This window comes from Suricata suricatta, chromosome 3 (assembly GCF_006229205.1).
Source record: "Suricata suricatta isolate VVHF042 chromosome 3, meerkat_22Aug2017_6uvM2_HiC, whole genome shotgun sequence".
Classification (NCBI taxonomy): Eukaryota; Metazoa; Chordata; class Mammalia; order Carnivora; family Herpestidae; genus Suricata; species Suricata suricatta.
Genome location: NC_043702.1, coordinates 106,103,976 through 106,122,692, shown reverse-complemented (window position 1 = coordinate 106,122,692; position 18,717 = coordinate 106,103,976). Strand labels below are relative to the sequence as shown.

General features: G+C 40.4%; 1 protein-coding gene and 1 long non-coding RNA gene across 5 annotated transcripts in view; one reads left to right on the top strand and one right to left on the bottom strand.

Annotated features, from left to right (window-relative positions):
• The window catches only part of UGGT1 (UDP-glucose glycoprotein glucosyltransferase 1), a 108,696-nt gene extending 96,006 nt beyond the window's left edge, over positions 1-12,690 (bottom strand). For 3 of the 4 annotated variants that reach the window (XM_029934795.1, XM_029934794.1, XM_029934796.1), the window contains exons 1-3: positions 12,475-12,690; positions 7,113-7,248; positions 1,811-1,893 (exon numbers count right to left, since the gene is read on the bottom strand). In XM_029934795.1, coding sequence (XP_029790655.1) covers positions 1,811-1,893; positions 7,113-7,248; positions 12,475-12,532 — 277 coding nt within the window. In that variant the 5' untranslated portion in view covers positions 12,533-12,690. Of the gene's footprint in view, positions 1-1,810; positions 1,894-7,112; positions 7,249-9,006; positions 9,104-12,474 lie in introns of all 4 variants that reach the window. The other variant, XM_029934798.1, reaches the window with a different exon arrangement.
• A 108-nt stretch (positions 12,691-12,798) lies between these two features.
• The window catches only part of LOC115286578, a 9,358-nt gene continuing 3,439 nt past the window's right edge, over positions 12,799-18,717 (top strand). The window contains exons 1-2 of the long non-coding RNA XR_003906148.1: positions 12,799-12,824; positions 16,637-17,053. This is a non-coding gene — a long non-coding RNA (uncharacterized LOC115286578). The remainder of the gene's footprint in view (positions 12,825-16,636; positions 17,054-18,717) is intronic.

Genomic DNA, 18,717 nt, shown 5'->3' with positions numbered 1-18,717 from the left:
ACAAGAACCAACGAAAAATAAGAATTTATATGCGGGCACCTGGATGGCTCAGTCAGTTAAGCCTCCAACTCTTGGTTTTGGACTCTATGCTAACAGTGCAGAGCCTGGTTGGGATTCTCTCTCTCCCCTCTTCTCTCCGCCCTTACCTAGTCATGCTCACTCATGCATGCGCACGCTCTCTCTCTCTCTCCCCCTCTCTCTCAAAATAAATAAACTTAAAAAAATTGTTTTTAACAATATATATGTAATGCATTTGTTGTTTAAAAAAACAACAATGAAGGCTAAGCAAACTAATTTAAACAGCTATAAAAAGCAGAGTAGAAACAGGAGGGGGAAAAGGGAGAAAATAAGATTTTTCTGTGTAAGCCTTTTATAAGCTTGATTATTAAATGATCACATATTATATATTAAATTTTTAAAGGAAAATAACTAACATTTTAAAAAGCAAAATATAAGAGGTTCTATACTGCATCAGCATCTTCTATGTAGAAAAAAAGACCAGAAAAAAATACTTAAGATGTTGCCAGAATGTTAATGGTAAATATCTTTGGGTGGTAGGACAATGAATACTTCAAACAAAATGTTTAACATACTTTTATGATCACTTCCAAGAATTCATACTCCCCTAAATTTAACCAAGAACACATTATAATTTATACTGAGTACGTTTCATTTTAAATGTCAAGAGTTCAAATTTCATTATGAAACCCAACTTCAATGGGGAGCCTGGGTGGTGCAATCAGTAAAGCATTTGACTTTAGCTCAGGTCACAATCTCATGGTTTGTGAGTTCAAACCCCATGCTGGACTCTGTGCTAACAGCTCAGAGCCTGGAGCCTGCTTCAGATTCTGTGTCTCCCTTTCTCTAGCCCTCTCCCACTCATGCTTTGTCTCTCTGTCTGTCTCTCTCTTTCTCAAAAAATAAACATTAAAAAAAAGTAAAACCCACATCAATAAATTCATTTTCTGAAACTGTAAAAGTAAAAGATTTTTTTCAATAATGCAAACACTTCTAGTTGTCTCTAGATTACATAACTCAAACTTAACAGATGCTTGTTCAAACTCTTATGTACTAATATCATGCAAAAGAGATTCAGATTTGACTTTTAAAATTTGTATTATTTTTCAAATAAATCCAACAGGTCAGAGTCAAGTCAGTTAAATACTAACAGCAGTCACATTGTTTTCACACATTTCCTCTTCAGTAAGGCCTGTCAAGGTGTTAGCTACCTGTGTGTTGGCATCTTTGACTAGTAATGTTTATATTCTATAGAGCTTATACTGAATTAGAAAATGTGCATGCACATCATAAACTGTAAAAAAGTAATACAGTTTACATTGTCATTAATCTGATACCCTGACACTCAAGCTGTAGGTGGCTGGCAGGCATAATGGGAAACATTTTGGATGGCATTACTTAATGATAACAAACCAAATAGATAATAGATCAGTTGTTAGTTCATAACAAAAGAAAAAGTAATCAAATCTGATGGTGATTAAGCTAACACTAAGTGATATTTGAGTGAATTTGACTTTTACACCATATTGATATAGCACTTTTCTAATAAAACAACACAAAAGAACAAAAACAGAGGATATAAGAAATCAAAGGTAGTACTTGTAGCCAAAGTTATAAACTGCTTCAAAAGCGTTACTTTGTGTTGGCTCTACTGGCTACCATCATAACTCTAGTCATTAAAGATAAAAATGTTTTCCACTAATTGCCAAGCCACACATACTGTGAAAGAGACTTTTTTTTCCTAATATTTTCCCAGATACCAAAGTCAAAGAGTCATCTGCTTCAATTTTACCATGATGATTGGATGATCCAATATTTTGACTGGCTTCTACAAAATTCCAAAATTTCTCTTGACTGTCTTCTGCTAAAAACTCACTGGGAGAAAAGGGGAAAAATATTAGAAATAAAACAACTCAATAAAATCTTTTAATATAGGTTGCATTTCTAAAAGAGTAAAAATAGGTTTTTGAGTTTCCAAATGTCTAGTTTGACTTTTAATTTATAAAATATATATTATACACAAGCATGTGTAATATATATTCTAATGATAACTAAATCTTACTGATTTATTAACTATTAGTAACTAATTAGTTTAGTAGCTTAGTCACTTATTCCTTAAGAAACCTGGAATCATAATATTGTAACACAGAAGTCTCCGTATTAATAAAGCCTACGAAACCCTATTTCTGAAAAAGCAGTTCGTAGTGGAAGCAGAATTACAAACATAACTGTGGTACTAGTTCTGCTCACTGATTTTCTGAAAGACCTTACAAAGAACAAAAAATGTTTTGTCCAGGCTCCTCCCAAGGAAAACATGAACCCTAGAAAAAATTCTGGAGACTAAAGACAGCATACTGTAATCTTTTAACATCCATATATCTAAAGTTCCAAGATCACCAAATTTCAGCTTAAACTTTAGAACTGATCTAATAAAATTGGGTCTTAGAACTTAACGCCACCTTAATTTTTTCTTGACTTTACTCTACAGAGTTAGAATATGGCCATTCTAAATTTCCCTTCATTCAACTGCCTAAAATCCCTAAAAGAAAATGTGTGTACTGATTGAATGATTCATATAAATTGGTTATCTTCTCACTGAGACATAATACTAACGTAGTGGTGATCTTTCACAGTTTCAAAGCAAACTACAGATCTGGATCTCAGCTTACCTAGCCAAAGGAAGACTTTCCCATTACTTGTCAACACTGGGGTGTACAACTCTCACTCTACTCCACAGCTAGACATAGAAATATGGGAAAAATAAGAAACATTTCCTGGTAATACACAGCCTCTCTGAAACTAGGTTTCTGAAAATACCCAGTACCTAATGTATTAAATTATTTAATATCTCCTTGAATGTGGCATTTTTCTAGGCTTCTAGTTACTGACATAGGTATCATAACCTTGTAACAGCATATGGCCTAAGAAAGCATATACAAAGACAAATAGATTATGATATGCAAATAAACCCTAAATTCATGAATTAAAGCTGCAGTCGCAAGATAAGCTTGTGGAAATGGGGGAGGGATAATACACTGAAAGGTTGTCGTGGTGAGAACAAGGATTCACTGACACGAAGACCTTATTGTACAGGCCATCTGCAAATAAATATATGTTCATATAATTACAGGAAAACTTCCTGAAATATACACTCATCATCATCCCACTGCATAAATAAGTCTTACAACATCTAAGTTTCAATCTTTTACTTCTGTAACTTTTGTTTTTTGAGAGACAAACAGAGACAGAGCATGAGCAGGTGAGAGGCAGAGAGTAGGAGACACAGAATCTGAAGCAGGCTCCAGGCTCTGAGCTGTCAGCTCAGAGTTGGATGCGGAGCTCGAACCCACAAACCGTGAGATCATGACCAGAGCCAAAGCCAGATGCTTAACTGACTGAGCCACCCAGGAACCCCTCAAACAATCTTAAAAAAATTACTAGATCCACTGAACTAATCCAAAAAAGGTAAGAACAATACAAAATATAATTAAAAGAAATGCTACCATTTATGTTTGCTTTTCATTTTAGATTGTTTTTTAGCTTCTTATACCTTTTCCATTGAGTAAAACAGCTATAGTTTTTCAGGTGAAATTATATGATGTCTAGGATTTGTTGTAAAATATTCCAGCAGGGGAAGGGAGGAAGGTAGTGGTGGTGATGGTTACTAGACTTGAGCTGATAATTGCTAAAACTGGGTGACAGGTAGAGGGAGAGCACATCATATGTACCATTATCTCTACTTACAAATGTTCTGAAAGATGACAATAAAAAGTTTTTAATCTATGGCAAAAAAAAACAACTATAAACAACCTGAATGCCCACCAGATAGCATAAATCTAGTAGTAAACTTGTTTTCTAGATTTCTAAAGTTATTGCTGGAGATCAGAATTGGTCTTCCTTACATACAGAACTAGAAAGGGAAGGGAGGTAAATATTTAAGGAGGGCTTTCTTTTTGGTTTTTTTTGTATTTTTTATTTAATCATGTTATTTTATTTTTAAAAACCCTTGTGTCGAGGGCTGACTGTCAATAGATCACAGTGAGGGAGCTGCTCTGCTACGTACGAAACCCCGACCCAGAAGCAGGTCATCTACGAATGGTTTAGCGCCAGGTTCCCCACGAACGTGCGTTGAGTGACGGGCGATAAGGAGGGCTTTCGATGGGAACATCCAGATGGCTCAGTCAGTTAAGTGTCCAACTTCAGCTCAGGTCATGATCTCACGGTTCATGGGCTCGAGCCCCGCATCAGGCTCTCTGCTATCAATGCAGAGCCCACATTAGATCTTCTGTGCCCCATCTCTCTCTGCCCCTCCCTCACTTGTGCTTGCTGTGTCTCAAAAATAAATAAACATTAAAAAAGATTTAAAAAAAAAAAAAAAGGAGGGTGTACTATGTGACAGGCATTGTGCTTGGCACATTCACCCACGTCCTTAAATCCTCACCACCATCCTGAGTTACAACCATGTTTAAAATACAAAAACAGAAATTCAGAGAGGTTACTGATTTGCTTAAGGCCACAGAATTAGCAAATGAAAAATCTGAAATGTAAACTCTAATCTATTTGATTTATATATCTATCATGCTGCATTCTTGGACCATTATACTATCTAATACTCAATAAATGATTATAGGTTTCATTTTAATAATAGTACTTTATTTATGTAATATTTATGTTAGTAACTATGGCTGTTCAAAACAATTCAGTGTTTTACTTCAATAAAATATACCAATTCATGAACAACCAGAAAGCTACAACTGCTTCATTAGGATCAGGCCTAATCTAAAAATACACATGGGAATATTTTTAGTCCCTAAGTGCTAGATGCAAGGAAGGCAAAATATCTGTGAGTAGTTGCAAGGCAAAATATCTGTGAGTAGTTGCATGCCTCAATATGTAGAGAAATATTCTGTCCCTTCACCCTCACCCAGATGGACAGTGCTGTGATTGCCATCAATATCTGCCATGGACCAGGGAAGGAAGACTAGTGGCCTCAGCTAGCTCTGGAGGTAAACCTCGAGGGCTTCAAATATGTGCAACTTATTTTTGAGTTGCCTAGAAGTCCCATTACCTTGGCAAACTGTCCACAAATAGCCACACAAGAGGACTAAAAATAGTCAACCAAAATGGCAAATGGCCAGGAAATCATGAAAAGGGGCGATGTTTGTGAAAGGAAAGTTGGTGAAGGAAGCAGTATGTATTACTCACTTCACAGAGATCAAAGAAACTGAAAAAAATTGATTAAGGCCAACAGTTTTAATATACTTTTTCAAAAGTCGCATAAGTATATACCATAAGACTCTTCTGAGGCAATGTACAAACACCGAAAACTTAGTGTGAAAGTAATTGAGTGTCAGTAAAGAATGTTAAGCAGAATGTTATAAAACATCAGTTACAGTAAATTGCACAAGATTACTTAGAAAATGATAGTACATTTCAAACACTTAGATGTATACCAGACAAACCATCCAAAATAAGACTGGCAGGGGTGGGGTGGAGGGGTGGGTGTTCAGTTGTCAGAGTCCTGGCTCAGGCAGTTTAGATCTCAAACAACCTTCAGTCGCTTCACTTTTATAGCTGCCCTCTATCTAATAAAGTTCTGACACTGGAGGAGCTCAATCCATGTATCAAATTAGTCACTGTAACACTGCTAAGAAATAAATGCAGTAGGAATGGGGGTGGAGGGGCAGATTTTATTGCTGAGAAAAGGGAGGCACAGAGAAGTGATAGTCCATGAGCCTCCTCTGCAAGTCAAAACCAGCTCCTACTCATCCCACTTTACCGCAGTTCCTCTTCTCAATACCAAATGAAGCGGTTTCCTTAGGAGATGCAACTATTCATCAACACAACAACAAAATCTCTTCATTCACATTTTTCTAGGGATTAAGGGGGAAATGTCAGAAAACGATATTCTAAGTTGAAAAGTACAAAGAAAGGCCAAAGTTAACTGAAGTAATGCAATATTTCCAATTTCTAGCACTATCAAATTGTGAAATTTACGAACTGCTTGACCTTCAATCTACCTAAATTCATGCTTTAGAACGATTCTCTACAAGTCCTAACTAAATATTATTTCAGATACAGTAAAAAGAAGCTTCCTTTTATAAACAAAAATCTGACTAAAAGAAAGGTATCCAGGGGCGCCTGGATGGCTCAGTCAGTTAAGGGGCCGACTTCAGTTCAGGTCATAATCTCACAGTTCATGAGTTCGAGCCCCACATAGGGCTCTGTGCTGACAGCTCAGAGCCTGGAGCCTGCTTTGGATTCTGTGTCTCTCTCTCTTTCTGACCCTCCCCTGCTCATGCTCTGCTTCTCTCTGTCTCAATAATAAATAAAAAACACTAAAAAAATTTTTTTAATCATAAAAGAGAGGTATCTGGTTTTTATATTATAAACACTAACCTGAAAGTACAGTTGGAATACAAACTCTCCCAAGAAATCATTGACTATATTGTATTTCACCAATTTTAAGACACTGTCAATTTTAAGGTGTATCATTGTTTTCAATGGAACACTAAAAAGGTAAATGCTACCAATTTAATCTGTAAGAAAACATCTTGATTTCATCTAAAGGCATCGTAATTCATAAGACGTTAAAATGTAGAACATGTACATCTTAGATAAAAATCTAGCCACATCCTCAGCCTCCCATCTGCACTCTCATTATCCCGAGGTCTTCTTCTGGCTTCTTAGAAGGAGCACACCCTCCTTCCTCCATCTCGCCAAGCTCTCTTCTTTCTCTTTTGTTAAACACCTCTTAAAACCTCCTTCAAATAAATAGAAAAATTCCTTTAAGTATGACACCCTCTTCCTTTATTACCACAGGTAAACCCTTCTCGGAAGATAATTTAACCAACTCAATTTATTTGTCCAAAGAAGTCCCCAAGTATCTCTATGAATCATTACTATCCTATGATCCTGACAGCTTCTGTATTATAACAGCCTCTGACTAGTACACAGGACCGTGCACACTGAAAGAGGTGCTGACTAAGGCCATGTGATGATGACAATCTCTGCTGCCTAAAAGGCTCCTGAATATTCACTACAGATCTACATTTTTACTCAAACACACAAAAGGAAAAAAGATGTCTTCTTACCTGACTTCTAACAACAATGGAGTGGAAAACCACTTTGTCGTAAGAGAAGTTGTAATGGCTTTTGAATCTGCCTTTACTGAAGAAAACAGCCATAGTCCAGTGAATACAGTCAGAAGTTCCATTTTATAGCAAACCCCTAAAAAAGGAAAATTTTAAAAAAGGTTTTGCCACAGGAAATGTTTAAACCTGAATCTTAATAATTAGAGACACAAAATAACATGAAAATTACAGAAATGGAAATGTTTCTGAAACATAAAAGCACTAATATCTCCACAGTTCAAGAGATGCTTGCTGACTGACTGATAAGGAACTAAAGCTGTGTAGTTCACTGCACTCTTTCCTGTAAAGACTGCACTTCACTTCCTGGGTCGCCTCTACTCTACGAAGGTCTAAAAGTCAGTTGGTGGCACGGCAGGTTGCACATAATCATACATTATGAAGCATGAGAGTAAATAACACTTAGATGAAAACGTAAATGATGGGTATTAAATGGTGCCCACCCCCCAAAAGTTATGAAGTCCTAATAACAGCACCTTGAAATGAGAACTTATTTGGAAATAGGGTCTTAACAGAGGGAATCTAGTTAAAATAGGGTCAGTAAGGGGAACCCTAATCCAATATGACTGGTGTTATTAAAAAAAAAAAAAGTAAACTGTGGACACAGACAAGCATGCAGGGGGAGGACCATGTGAAGAGACAACGGGACAATGCCAGCAAAGACAGAGGCACACGTTGGAACTAAGCTGCAAACCACACAATACCTAGAGCTAGCAGATGATGGAAGAGGGAAAGAAAGACTCTCCCCTGCAGATTTCAGAGGGAACACGATCCTGTGACACCATGATTTGGAATATCTAGCCTCCAAACTGGAAAACAAGAAACTGCTACTGCTGTAAGCCACACAGTTTGAGGCATTGATAGAGCAATCCCAGGAAGCCAACATTACAGGCCTTCAAAGTAAATGCAAATACAGTTCTGGACCAAGAAGGTCCCTGGTAAATTGGCATGGCCATACAGTGCAGGCCTCCAGGCCTTCCGGCAGCAAACTCCCCCAGCCTCCTGAGATGTCCACATCACTTCAGAGAAAGGCCTCCAGCTGCAGGCTTCCTTGGTCTGATTTTTCATCTGGAAGTCTGCCTCACAGAACCCTAATGAGGTTTCTCCTGGGCCATAAGTCAGCATCTAAGTTCTACCCACTTGAATGGGAACCCAAAGGGGCAATGAATATGAGGGAAACACTAAGCCAAAGTTGTGCTTCTGCATGCTGAGGTCTGGGAAGGCTCACCTCAGACTCTTCCCAGTGCCTTGAGATACTGGCTAAAAAAGCTCTTGTCTGCGGGACCCGTTACTACCTTCTTTTTACAAAAAGCATTAGTATTTGTGCCAACATCCTGCTTCACATACGAAACACAGTATTTCTAAAGAACAAATGGGCAACAGCAAAACAAAAGATACCAAATAGAAAAGTTGCTTTATAAGAGCCTTTAGTTCAGGCACTGCCAGCTTAATTGATTTAATTGACTGACAATTAATATCAACAAATATTAACATCCCATTTATAAATAAGCACTAAAAAACAAAACACAAAATTTGCAAAGACTAAGGCTAACCAAACTAGACTCCCCCAACGCCAAAACTTGCTAGCTGTGATTTTGGGACAGGGACTTTCAGAATGTAGCAAAAGTTACTGACATTTCCTGCAGAGGAGCAAGAAGGATGCAAACTTCTAAATACAAGTTCAGACCACTCAAAAAGTGTGAGACACCCTTCCCTCCAGGTCCACGGACTGCAGCCTCAGAAACCTGCTCCGCATGACAGAAAAATGTGGTTAGTAAAAAGAGAGAACCTTTTAGAGTTAGGGACTTAATGATAAATTACTGAGTTTGCTACTTACTAGCAGTTTAACCATAAGCAAGTCCCCTAGTAACTTCTCTGGCCCTTAGTCTTCCAGACTCTAAAATAGGAATATCAGTATCTGCCACACCTGGACACTGTGAGAATGAAAAAGCGACATGAAAATCTTTTGTTAAGTGCTAAATACTATACCAGAATTAACTGTTCTAGTAAAACATGTTCTTATAAGGAAAAGAAAACACCTCCTAAACTACAGAATAGTAACACATCATCATTACTGCATGGGCTCAAAAAACTGGAAAAATACATTCTGTGATTAGCGGGGGAAAATCGTCCCCAAAATTCATGTTTCTAAACTGGAGACAGAATATATGAACTACATTCAAGCAGTACTCTGCTACAGCTGTGTTTACAATTTTTCCTGAAGTAATCCCAAAAGGGGTGAGTGTGGACAGGAAATTGGACACTACTGTCATTAACCCCAGGCAGACCTCATGCACAGAGTGGTAAGGGAACTGGGAGTGACAAAAGGTCCCTGAGGAAACATTAGCATTACTGACCAGATGCTCTGGGCCAAGCACTGTGTCAGGTGCTTTGCATACACCACGACTTCTAGTCCTTCCGTACAAGGAGGACCATAGTTCCTGGAGGGTGGTTGCCGTGTCTATTTTGTCCACCATGGCCAATAGCATGGTGCCTGGCAAACAATAGATATGCCATAATCATGCAGCACAATGGATGCAACTATCAGTTCCACTTTAAAAATAAGAAAGTGGAAGCTTGGAGAAGCTGAGTAACTTGCCCAATGAATAAAAATGCTCGGAACCCACACCTGCCTGTTTTTCAGCTCCAGGATACCATGCTATCTCCCCTGGTTCTCTAGCTTCGGAAGGGTTAAGAATTCACACAGCGTGGAAACAAACTGAGCAGAAAGCTTTCTTGTGAGAACCAAGGCCAAGTCCAGGGACTTTCTAGGGACAGAGACCTTGGCTAAGAAAGGCACAGTTTTGACCTGAAACCAAGCATGCCAGCCTGAACCTGGGACCCAAGAGAAGTGACCAACCAGCCTGACCGATTTGTATTCAGGCTGGCTTTGGGGATGGAATGTGAGTTCCTCAAGAGCAGGGAATTCGGGAGGTACCTGGATGGCTCAGTCATTTGGGTGACCAACTCTTGATTTCTGCGGTTTGGGAGTTCAGGCCCTGCATCGGGCTCCAGGATCACAGTGCAGAGCCTGCTTGAGATTATCTCTCTATATATATATATATTCCTCCCCTGCTTGCACATACATGTGCACTCACTCTCTCAAAATAAATTTTAAAAAAAGAGAGCAAGGAAGTTTGTCAGGGTCAAATGCCTAGCATAATGCCTGGAACAAAGGAGGTGCTCAAAATGAAATAAAGGCTTTGTCAAGGGATAAATGAAAGCAAATAGAAAGGAGTGTGATCCCAAGAGGAAAGACGCTACAAAAATTAGGACTTAAGAAAGATTAAAAGGAAAACTCTATGCACCAAGACTCACCCACAGATCTGTGGGAACTGTTTGAACAAGGGATAGATCCTTGGGGCAAGGTATAGCACTGCTGGAGGTACCAAGGAAAGTGGACATGAAAGAAGAGCGTTCCCACCCAGACCCCACATCCTTGATGCAACAGGTAAAACCACTAGAAAAGACTGTTTAGAGAGGCAGAAGTAAGAACTTTATTCAAGTGGCCTTTTGTCTGAGAATGCCTTCATTTTACGAGAATCTTATCACTCTGATCCTAGTGGTCTTTAAATGCTACCTATAAATATAAATAGTCTAAGAAATAATAGGTGTCAGAATCCCAAGGAGGTACTGCATGAGCATAAGCATAATGCTTGTGGCAAAACAGGTAAATTAAAAACCATTCCTTAATAAGTGCTAGGTGCAAATGTATTATCGGTAAGATCTAGTCTATGGCCCAGCTTCCTTAGTTTAATGACTATCTTTTGCTCACTGACCTACAGTAAAATTTTGGAAATATTAATAAAAAGTGCAGTACGGCAAACACTTTGCTTCCTGGAAAACAGAAGAGGCATAAAATTATAAATCACCAACTTTTTCTTTTTCCATTTATGGAATAGCTGACAAACTCTTAAAAAAAAAACCAACTTGCACCCTGCAAGTTACAGATAGCCATCGGAGCTTCCACATCCATGATAACAGTGAGAAAAATATTAGGAAGGGGCCTTCAAGAAATAATTTTACTTCTCAAATAATTAAAGTTGATATGCATTAAGACCTATTAACAAAACCATTTGCTGTGAACCAAATACATCGAATTTTTTTAATTCACGCTTTTATTTTTTTAATTGTTTTTTAATGATTATTTATTTTTGAGAGACAGAGCATGAGCAGGGAAGGGCAGAGAGAAGAGGAGACACAGAATCTGAAGCAGCTCCAGGCTCTGAGCTGTCAGCACAGAGCCCAATTCGGGGCTTCATCTCACAAACCGTGAGATCAAGACCTCAGCTGAAGCCGGACACTTAACCGACGGAGCCACCCAGGCACCCCCACATACATCTAATTTTTGATAAAAGTGGTTACTATACCTCTGATATGAAAACGATCACAGGTAACTGCAGAAAAAATCTAACAGAATTTTCTACATAGTTCAATGTCTCTCCCTCACGGGAAGCTTGCATTGGAAAACTGCCATGCAACTATACAAAGTAATTTTTATTTAGTGTCAACTAAGTTTGTCAAAAGCAAGTCAAGTGGAAAGCCTATGATCATCCCAAATTTTGTGTCCTTAAGTAACTATTTTAAATGTTTTCAAATGTCATACTAAAACCGGCTGGCAAGTGTTTGGTGAATGTTTCCAACATAGTACAGCACAGAAGGCATAAGACCCCCAGGCTTCAAATGAACATAATACACTAGTTCTCAAATCTGGCAAGAAATGCAAAACAATCTAGACTTTGCGGCAAACGAAGAACAGTTCACGTCCATAACTCATTGGCGACGTACAGAGATCTGGCAGGTCCCACACGAAAAGTGAAACTGGATTATCCAATTTCCAGCCAACAGATCCTCGTATTTAAATGAAAATGGCAACCAATACGCATCACCCTGATTCATTTTAGGGGAAACAGAAGTCTATAAAAAGATCAAGTCGTTCTCCAATCAGAGTCCTGCAATCTGCTGGTTCTCAACCTACTTACTTAGGATCAGGCTTGGTCCAAACTCAAGTTAGGGCACTTCACCCACCTCCTTCTGCACTTGGCCACACGGGTCTCAAAGGTCTTCAATGAAGATTAAAAACGGCTACACGAGAGCCCGCGGCCACTCTCGCAGAAACTATACTTTGCCCGTGAGACCAGTGAGGGCAACTCGGGAACTCACAAATAGGGGGAGGACTGGGACATGGAAGGAGAAACTGAGTCAGGGAAGAAGCGGAAGCTCAAGGTGACCGGGGCACGAGGTCGCCTCACGTCCCAGACCCTGTCCCCGTGCACGAGACCTCCCCACGCCACGCCAGCGGTACCTGTCACCGGCCGCGCAGCCGCGGCACACGCGTCACTCGCGTCCCCCTTCCTGCCCATGCTAGGGCCACGCTTCGTCCGCGACGATGCCAGCGACAACGCCGAGGTGGGGCGGGGCGGTGACGGCGGCGGCAGCGGCTGCGCCAGTGAGCGGCCGACACGCGCCTTTACCGCGGCTCCCCTCACAACCCGGTCTCGCTAAGCAATAACCCGACTGCCTACTGTCTTTTACTTCCGCTTCCTACAGGCGAGAGCCGGAGGACTTCCGGCTACCGAGTCGCTGCCGGGCAGCCTAGAGCGTCGCGTGGTAGACATCTTGTATCTGAGGAGGCCCCGCCTCCCTCTTTGCTCGGTCTGTGTAGTGTGGTTGGGGGACGTTAGAGCTTTTAAGGTCTGGGGCATGGGCTAGGACCGACAGCTGAGACCCCAAAGCTGTACCAGGTGGTGAAACCGAGTAGAGGTTTCAACCTTTTTTCTGACCTGAACTTTTGGGAGCTTCAGAGTCTACTTCCTTAAACCCTTATTTTAAAAGCACTGATGTACAACAAGGGAGAAAATTCCTGAGTGTTTCTGGGCATCTTAGACTTTATCGCAACCCCTAAATTTTGGTAACTACCTGGGAACGTGGGAAAAGGGAAACTTTAAATTTTATGAGACGATATAGCTTAGATTCTACTGGCAGTGGCAACTTGTGTGCTTACTTTTTCTTTTGAAAAAAACAATTTTTTGGCAACTATAAATCGCTGTACAGAAGTTTTTGTAGGAGCGCCTGGGTGGCTCAGTAGGTTAAGGGTCTGACGTGGCCTCAGGTCTTGATCTCAGGATTGTTGAGTTCAAGCCACCTGCCGGGCTCTGCTGACAGCTTGGAGTCTAGAACCTGCTCGAATTCTATGCTTCTCTCTCTTTCTGCCCCTCCCCTGCTAGTGCTGTGTCTCTTGCAGAAATAAACATTAAGAATAATTTTTTAACAGAATTGTTTTAGAATTTGTGACACTGGTTAGATCATTGTACCCACCCACAAATGAATACTTCTTTGGAGTGTATGTTTTTAACATCCAACTACAGCTCAGGTCATAATCTCGCGGTTTGTGAGTTCAAGCCCTACTTCAGGCTCTGTGCTGGCAGCTTCGAGCCTGGAACCTGCTTCTGATTCTGTGTATCCTTCTCTCTCTGCCCCTAATACTAATACTCTGTCTCTCTCTCTCAAAAATGAATAAACATTTAAAATATGATTTTTAATAAAATAAAACATTTAATAATAAATTATATTTAGAATGGGGAAATCATGAATGCTAATGATTAACGAAATATAACAAACAACCCCTCACTTCACCTGTCCACTTCTTCCCCAAATCCCTAGTGATAACTGATCTTTTCACCATCTGCTATGGACTGCATATTTGTGTCCTCCTCAAGTTTATATATTCAAACCTGACTGTCAGTGTGATAGTATTTAGAGGTGTGGCTTTGGGGGGGTGGTGATTAGGTCATGAGAGTGGAGTTCTCATGAATGGGATTAGTGCCCTTAAAGGAAGAGACCCCAGAGAGCTCCCTTGCCCTTCCGTCTTTTTTTTCTAATTTGTTTTAATCTTACTTATTTTTGAGAGAGTGAGAGAGCACAAGCAGGGTAGGGGTAGAGAGAGGGAGACACAGAATCCAAAGCAGGCTCCAGGTTCTGAGCTGTCAGCACACAGCCCGATGGCAGGGCTCAAACCCATGAACTGCAAGATCACGACCTGAGCCGAAGTCAGATGCTTAACTGACTGAGCCACCCAGGTGCCCCTTCCCTTTCCATCTTATGAGGACACAGACATTCTGGCATGTTGTCCACTTTTTCCATTAGAGCCCTTGGCTTGATTAAAGTTACCCCACTGTGATAATCCACAATCTGCTTGTACGGTTGTAATTTTTACTTAAAACCCATACCTGATGTACTGGGTAAAAGGAACTGAATAAACAGGCCTCCTTGCATGTCAGAGACCTCCATGTCCTCTCGTGTCCTTGCTTTTCTCTCTTCTGTGATTTTTGGGTTTCTCTACAAATGGCTTCTCAAGTAGAGCCTGATAATTATAGTTCCGTTAGCTGTAAACTACATTATTACACAGGAGCCCTGTTGATGTGGTAGTAAGATTGACGGGAGGGCAAGCATTCTGTAATCCTGTGATGAGGTCTTTTAGTAGGCCTGCACCCCTGGGCTGTGGCAGCAGAGACACCTGGGGCCATCCAATTTATGCTGCACCACCCCTCCTGCACTGAATCACACCTCCCCAGTGCAATGTGATTTTTGCCATTCCTTCCATCAAGAGGTGGAATCTATCACCTGACCTCTTAAATCTGGACTGATCATGCTACTTTCTTTGACCAAGAGAGTGCTGTGGACATGTCATTTTGTGACTTCTAAGCCCAAACCTTAAGAGGCAAGACAGTTTCTGTTTTCCCTTTCACTCTCAGGGTCCAACCTCCGCACAGGAAAGCCCAAGCTATCCTGAAGGACAAGGAGGCCATTTTTCTTTCCTTTTCATAATTGCTTTCAAATATTTATTTTTCAGAGAGAGAGAGAGAGTGAGCTCACACGCATTGGGGGAAAGGCAGAGGGAAAGAGAGAGAGATAATTTTTTTTTTGCATTTATTTATCTTGGGAGAGACAGAGACAACATGAATGACGGAAGAGTAAAGAGATAGAGAATCCCAACCAGGCTCCACACTATCAGTACAGAGTCCGATGTGAGGCTTAAATTCACAGACCGTGAGATCATGTCCCAAGCTGAAATCAAGAACCTTACGCTTACCTGACTGAGCTACCCAGGCACCCCTCCTCTTTACAATGTTTTTAATTGAAGTGTAGTTGACATACACTGTTACATGAGGTCCCATTTTTGGAAAGTAAGTTGTTAAACGTGTACCACCACTGGATAGGAAGGAAACTTTCAGTCTACATCCTTTTATATCATTGTATGGCTTTTAAATTCTAAAACACGTGACTATTGCCTGTATAAAAAAAGCAAATGAACTTATTTTCAAAACATATTTTAGGGGCACCTGTGTGGCTCAGTTGGTTAAGCTTCCGATTTCGGCTCGGGTCATGATATCACGGTTTGTTGAATTCGAACCCTGCATCGGGCTCTGTGTTGACGGCTCGGAGTCTGGAGCCTGTTTCAGATTCTGTCTCCCTCTCTCTGTCTCTCTCTGTCTCTGTCTCTCTCTCTCTCTCTCTCTCTCTCTCTCTCTCTCTGTCCCTCCCCTGCTTGCACTCTGTCTCTAATTCCACAGACCGACTAGCCATGGCCCATTCAGGTCTACAGAGAAAGTCTGACTGTTGGGATAATCACAGTTCCTGGGTAGGCATCTTTGAGGATGCAGGGACCAGCCCTGGTGCTCCCCAGCTCTGCACAAGGCACGTCATGCTCATGCCCCTGAGTGAGCAAGCCCTCTAGACATAGAACTGAATCTCTTCACTGCCATCCCGTCCCCATCCCTCTTGGGAGAGGCTCAGTTGAACCCTCCCCAAATCAAGAAGACACTAATAGTTCCTTGAGAGGCATTACCTGCACCTGATCCATCTTGGCCAGATGTAAACATACAGCATGTATGACAGAGGTCATCGCTCAATGCATTTCCACATGGCAACTGGAGGTATAATTTCCAACTATCATCACACAAACCTTTGGCATTTGTAATGGGAGGGGTGGTTTCCAATTTCTTATTTTCTCTAAGCATTTCTATGCCCTAGGATTCTTCAGTGAGGTGTCCATGTCATAGTGATTTTCTGTTCTTCTAATACAGGTTCAATTTAAAATGGGTTCATCCTCTCACTCCTAAGCTGATGTCAATTATATTCTATTTTTTAAAATATTTAATGTTTTATTTATTTTTGAGAGCAAGAGAGAGCCAGAGTATGAACGGGGAAGGAAAGGGGAGAGAGGGAGACGCAGACCCAGAAGCAGGCTCCAGGCTCTGAGCTGTTAGCACAGAGCCTGATGCATGGCTTGAATTCGTGAACTAAAGATGATGACCTGAGCCAAAGTTGGATGTTTAACCAACTGAGCCACCCAGATGCCCCTGATATCAATTGTATTTTTACTGAAATTTGATCACTTCTTGGTAACTATAATTTAGGTCCTTACTCTGCTAAAATAAAGTAAATTTGTCTACTCCGTATATCAGATTGCTTCAGGAGGCTGTGAGAAGGTTTGGAAATGGCCCCCAAGGACTCTTGCCTCCTGGTATTCACCTGCTGTGGGGTCCTCTCCTAGAGTGAACATGGATGACGTGCATTACGGATGGGATAGTGTGGAAGTTATGGAGTATGTCTTTTGAGGTTAAGTCATAAAAGACATTGCTATTTCCACATTTATTTCTCATGCATTACTTACCTGGGAGAAGCCAACTGCCACTTTGGTGTTGGGACTCAAGGAGCCCCAAGGAGACCTCCGCGTGAGGCAGAAATGAGGCCTTCAGTCAGCAGCCAGCACCAGCTCTTGCAGCCTCTTGGAATCCAATCCCCTTGTTGTCAGATGACTGCAATCCTCGTCCATACCTTGACTGCGACCTGGTGAAAGACCTCAAGTCAGAATCACTGAGGTAAGCCATTCTCCAATTACTGACTTAGAGAAACTATGAAAGATAATGCTTTTTATTTTTGTTTTAATGTACCAGTGCACACAGAATGGTCTTGGGTACACCAGCCCAGGCAGACCTGAAGTTGGATGGGCAAGGGATCCCCTTGCTGGGAGTAAAGACAGCAACTAAAACTTGTATCCTCAGTTGGTTGAGCACCCAACTCAGTTGGTTGAGCATCTGACTTCAACTCAGGTCATGATCTTGCAGTTTGTGGGTTCAAGTCCTGTGTCAGGCTCTGTGCTGACAGCTCGGAGCCTGGAACCTGCTTTGGATTCTATGTCTCCCTCTCTCCCTGGCCCTCCCTGGCTCACACTCTGTTTCTCTCTCTCTCAAAAATAAACATGAAAGAAAGAAAGAAAGAAAGAAAGAAAGAAAGAAAGAAAGAAAGAAAGAAAGAAAGAAAGAAGGAAAGAGTTGTATCCTCCTTTCTCTGACCAGAAATAGATTTGGAGGGAGAAGTTCCAAGATCACTCTATGTGGTTTCTGAGAAATCTATGCCCTGCACGGTAGCCGGAGGCCTATACCACAACGAGGCCTTAAAAACAAACCCTCTACCACTGGGTATTCTTTTTTATTAATATTCTTGTCTTTGTAAACAGTCTTGTAGCAAAAAAAAAAAATCCCTACACCACAGATTGTTCAACCATGATAGAAGTTTTACCCATAGCAACTGCATTTCATTGGCCCAATCTAGAACAGTGTTCAGACTGCAACACACAGCAATACATTTCACATCATGACCTAACACTGGTAAACACGTCTACAAAACTGGGAAGTATTTCATGATATTTCATGAAGCAACACTTTACACTTGCATATTCAATCAAGTCAAATATTATTCTATTCATATGTATATATATAACCAAGGAAAAAACAAAATGAACAATACAAAAACTAAAAATTAGGAATAACCTTGTTTAACTCCCGTTCAAAAATTTATTCCGTCACAGAACCCTCAAGGACAAAGCTACTATTCACATATCTGGTTAAAACGTATGTGGATGTTCATACATAAATTCTTGGGAAGCCTCATTGCTAACTGCATGTAAAATCCTCCTGCTGCTCACAGCTATAAATGACAATAATGTTAAAATTAAACTCTGTCTCCATCTTGATAATGGTAAAACCAGTTGTCATTTACTACTAAATTAAGTGGCCTCGGTAAACAAATGCTGGAAACACAATTTGCAGCTCACCCATCCTTTGTGTTGTCTCCCTCCCTAATTTGTCACAGCTTGGGGGTAAGAATCTGTGAAATGCATTGTAATATTTTCTCTTCTTTTTTTTTTACTGAGGTATAATGAAGACACCTCAAAAAAATTTAATACTTGTAAAGGCCAAAGACTATTGGGTTGTGGTCCACAGATTGGAAAACACTGATTCAGAAGCTTTAACCTTTTATTTTTTTTTGAAATTTTATTTTATCTTTTTTACTTTATAAAGTTTCATATTTTTTAACATATGCAATTATTTTCCATCATTTACAATACAGTAGTTACAATGACACTCCAAACAGAAAAGCAAAGTAAAAAATCAAAACACCAACTTCTGTTTCATGTAATTAGACTTATACAGAAATTAGAAGGTTAAGTAACAACTAGTTAATCACCTAATTTCACAGCTAT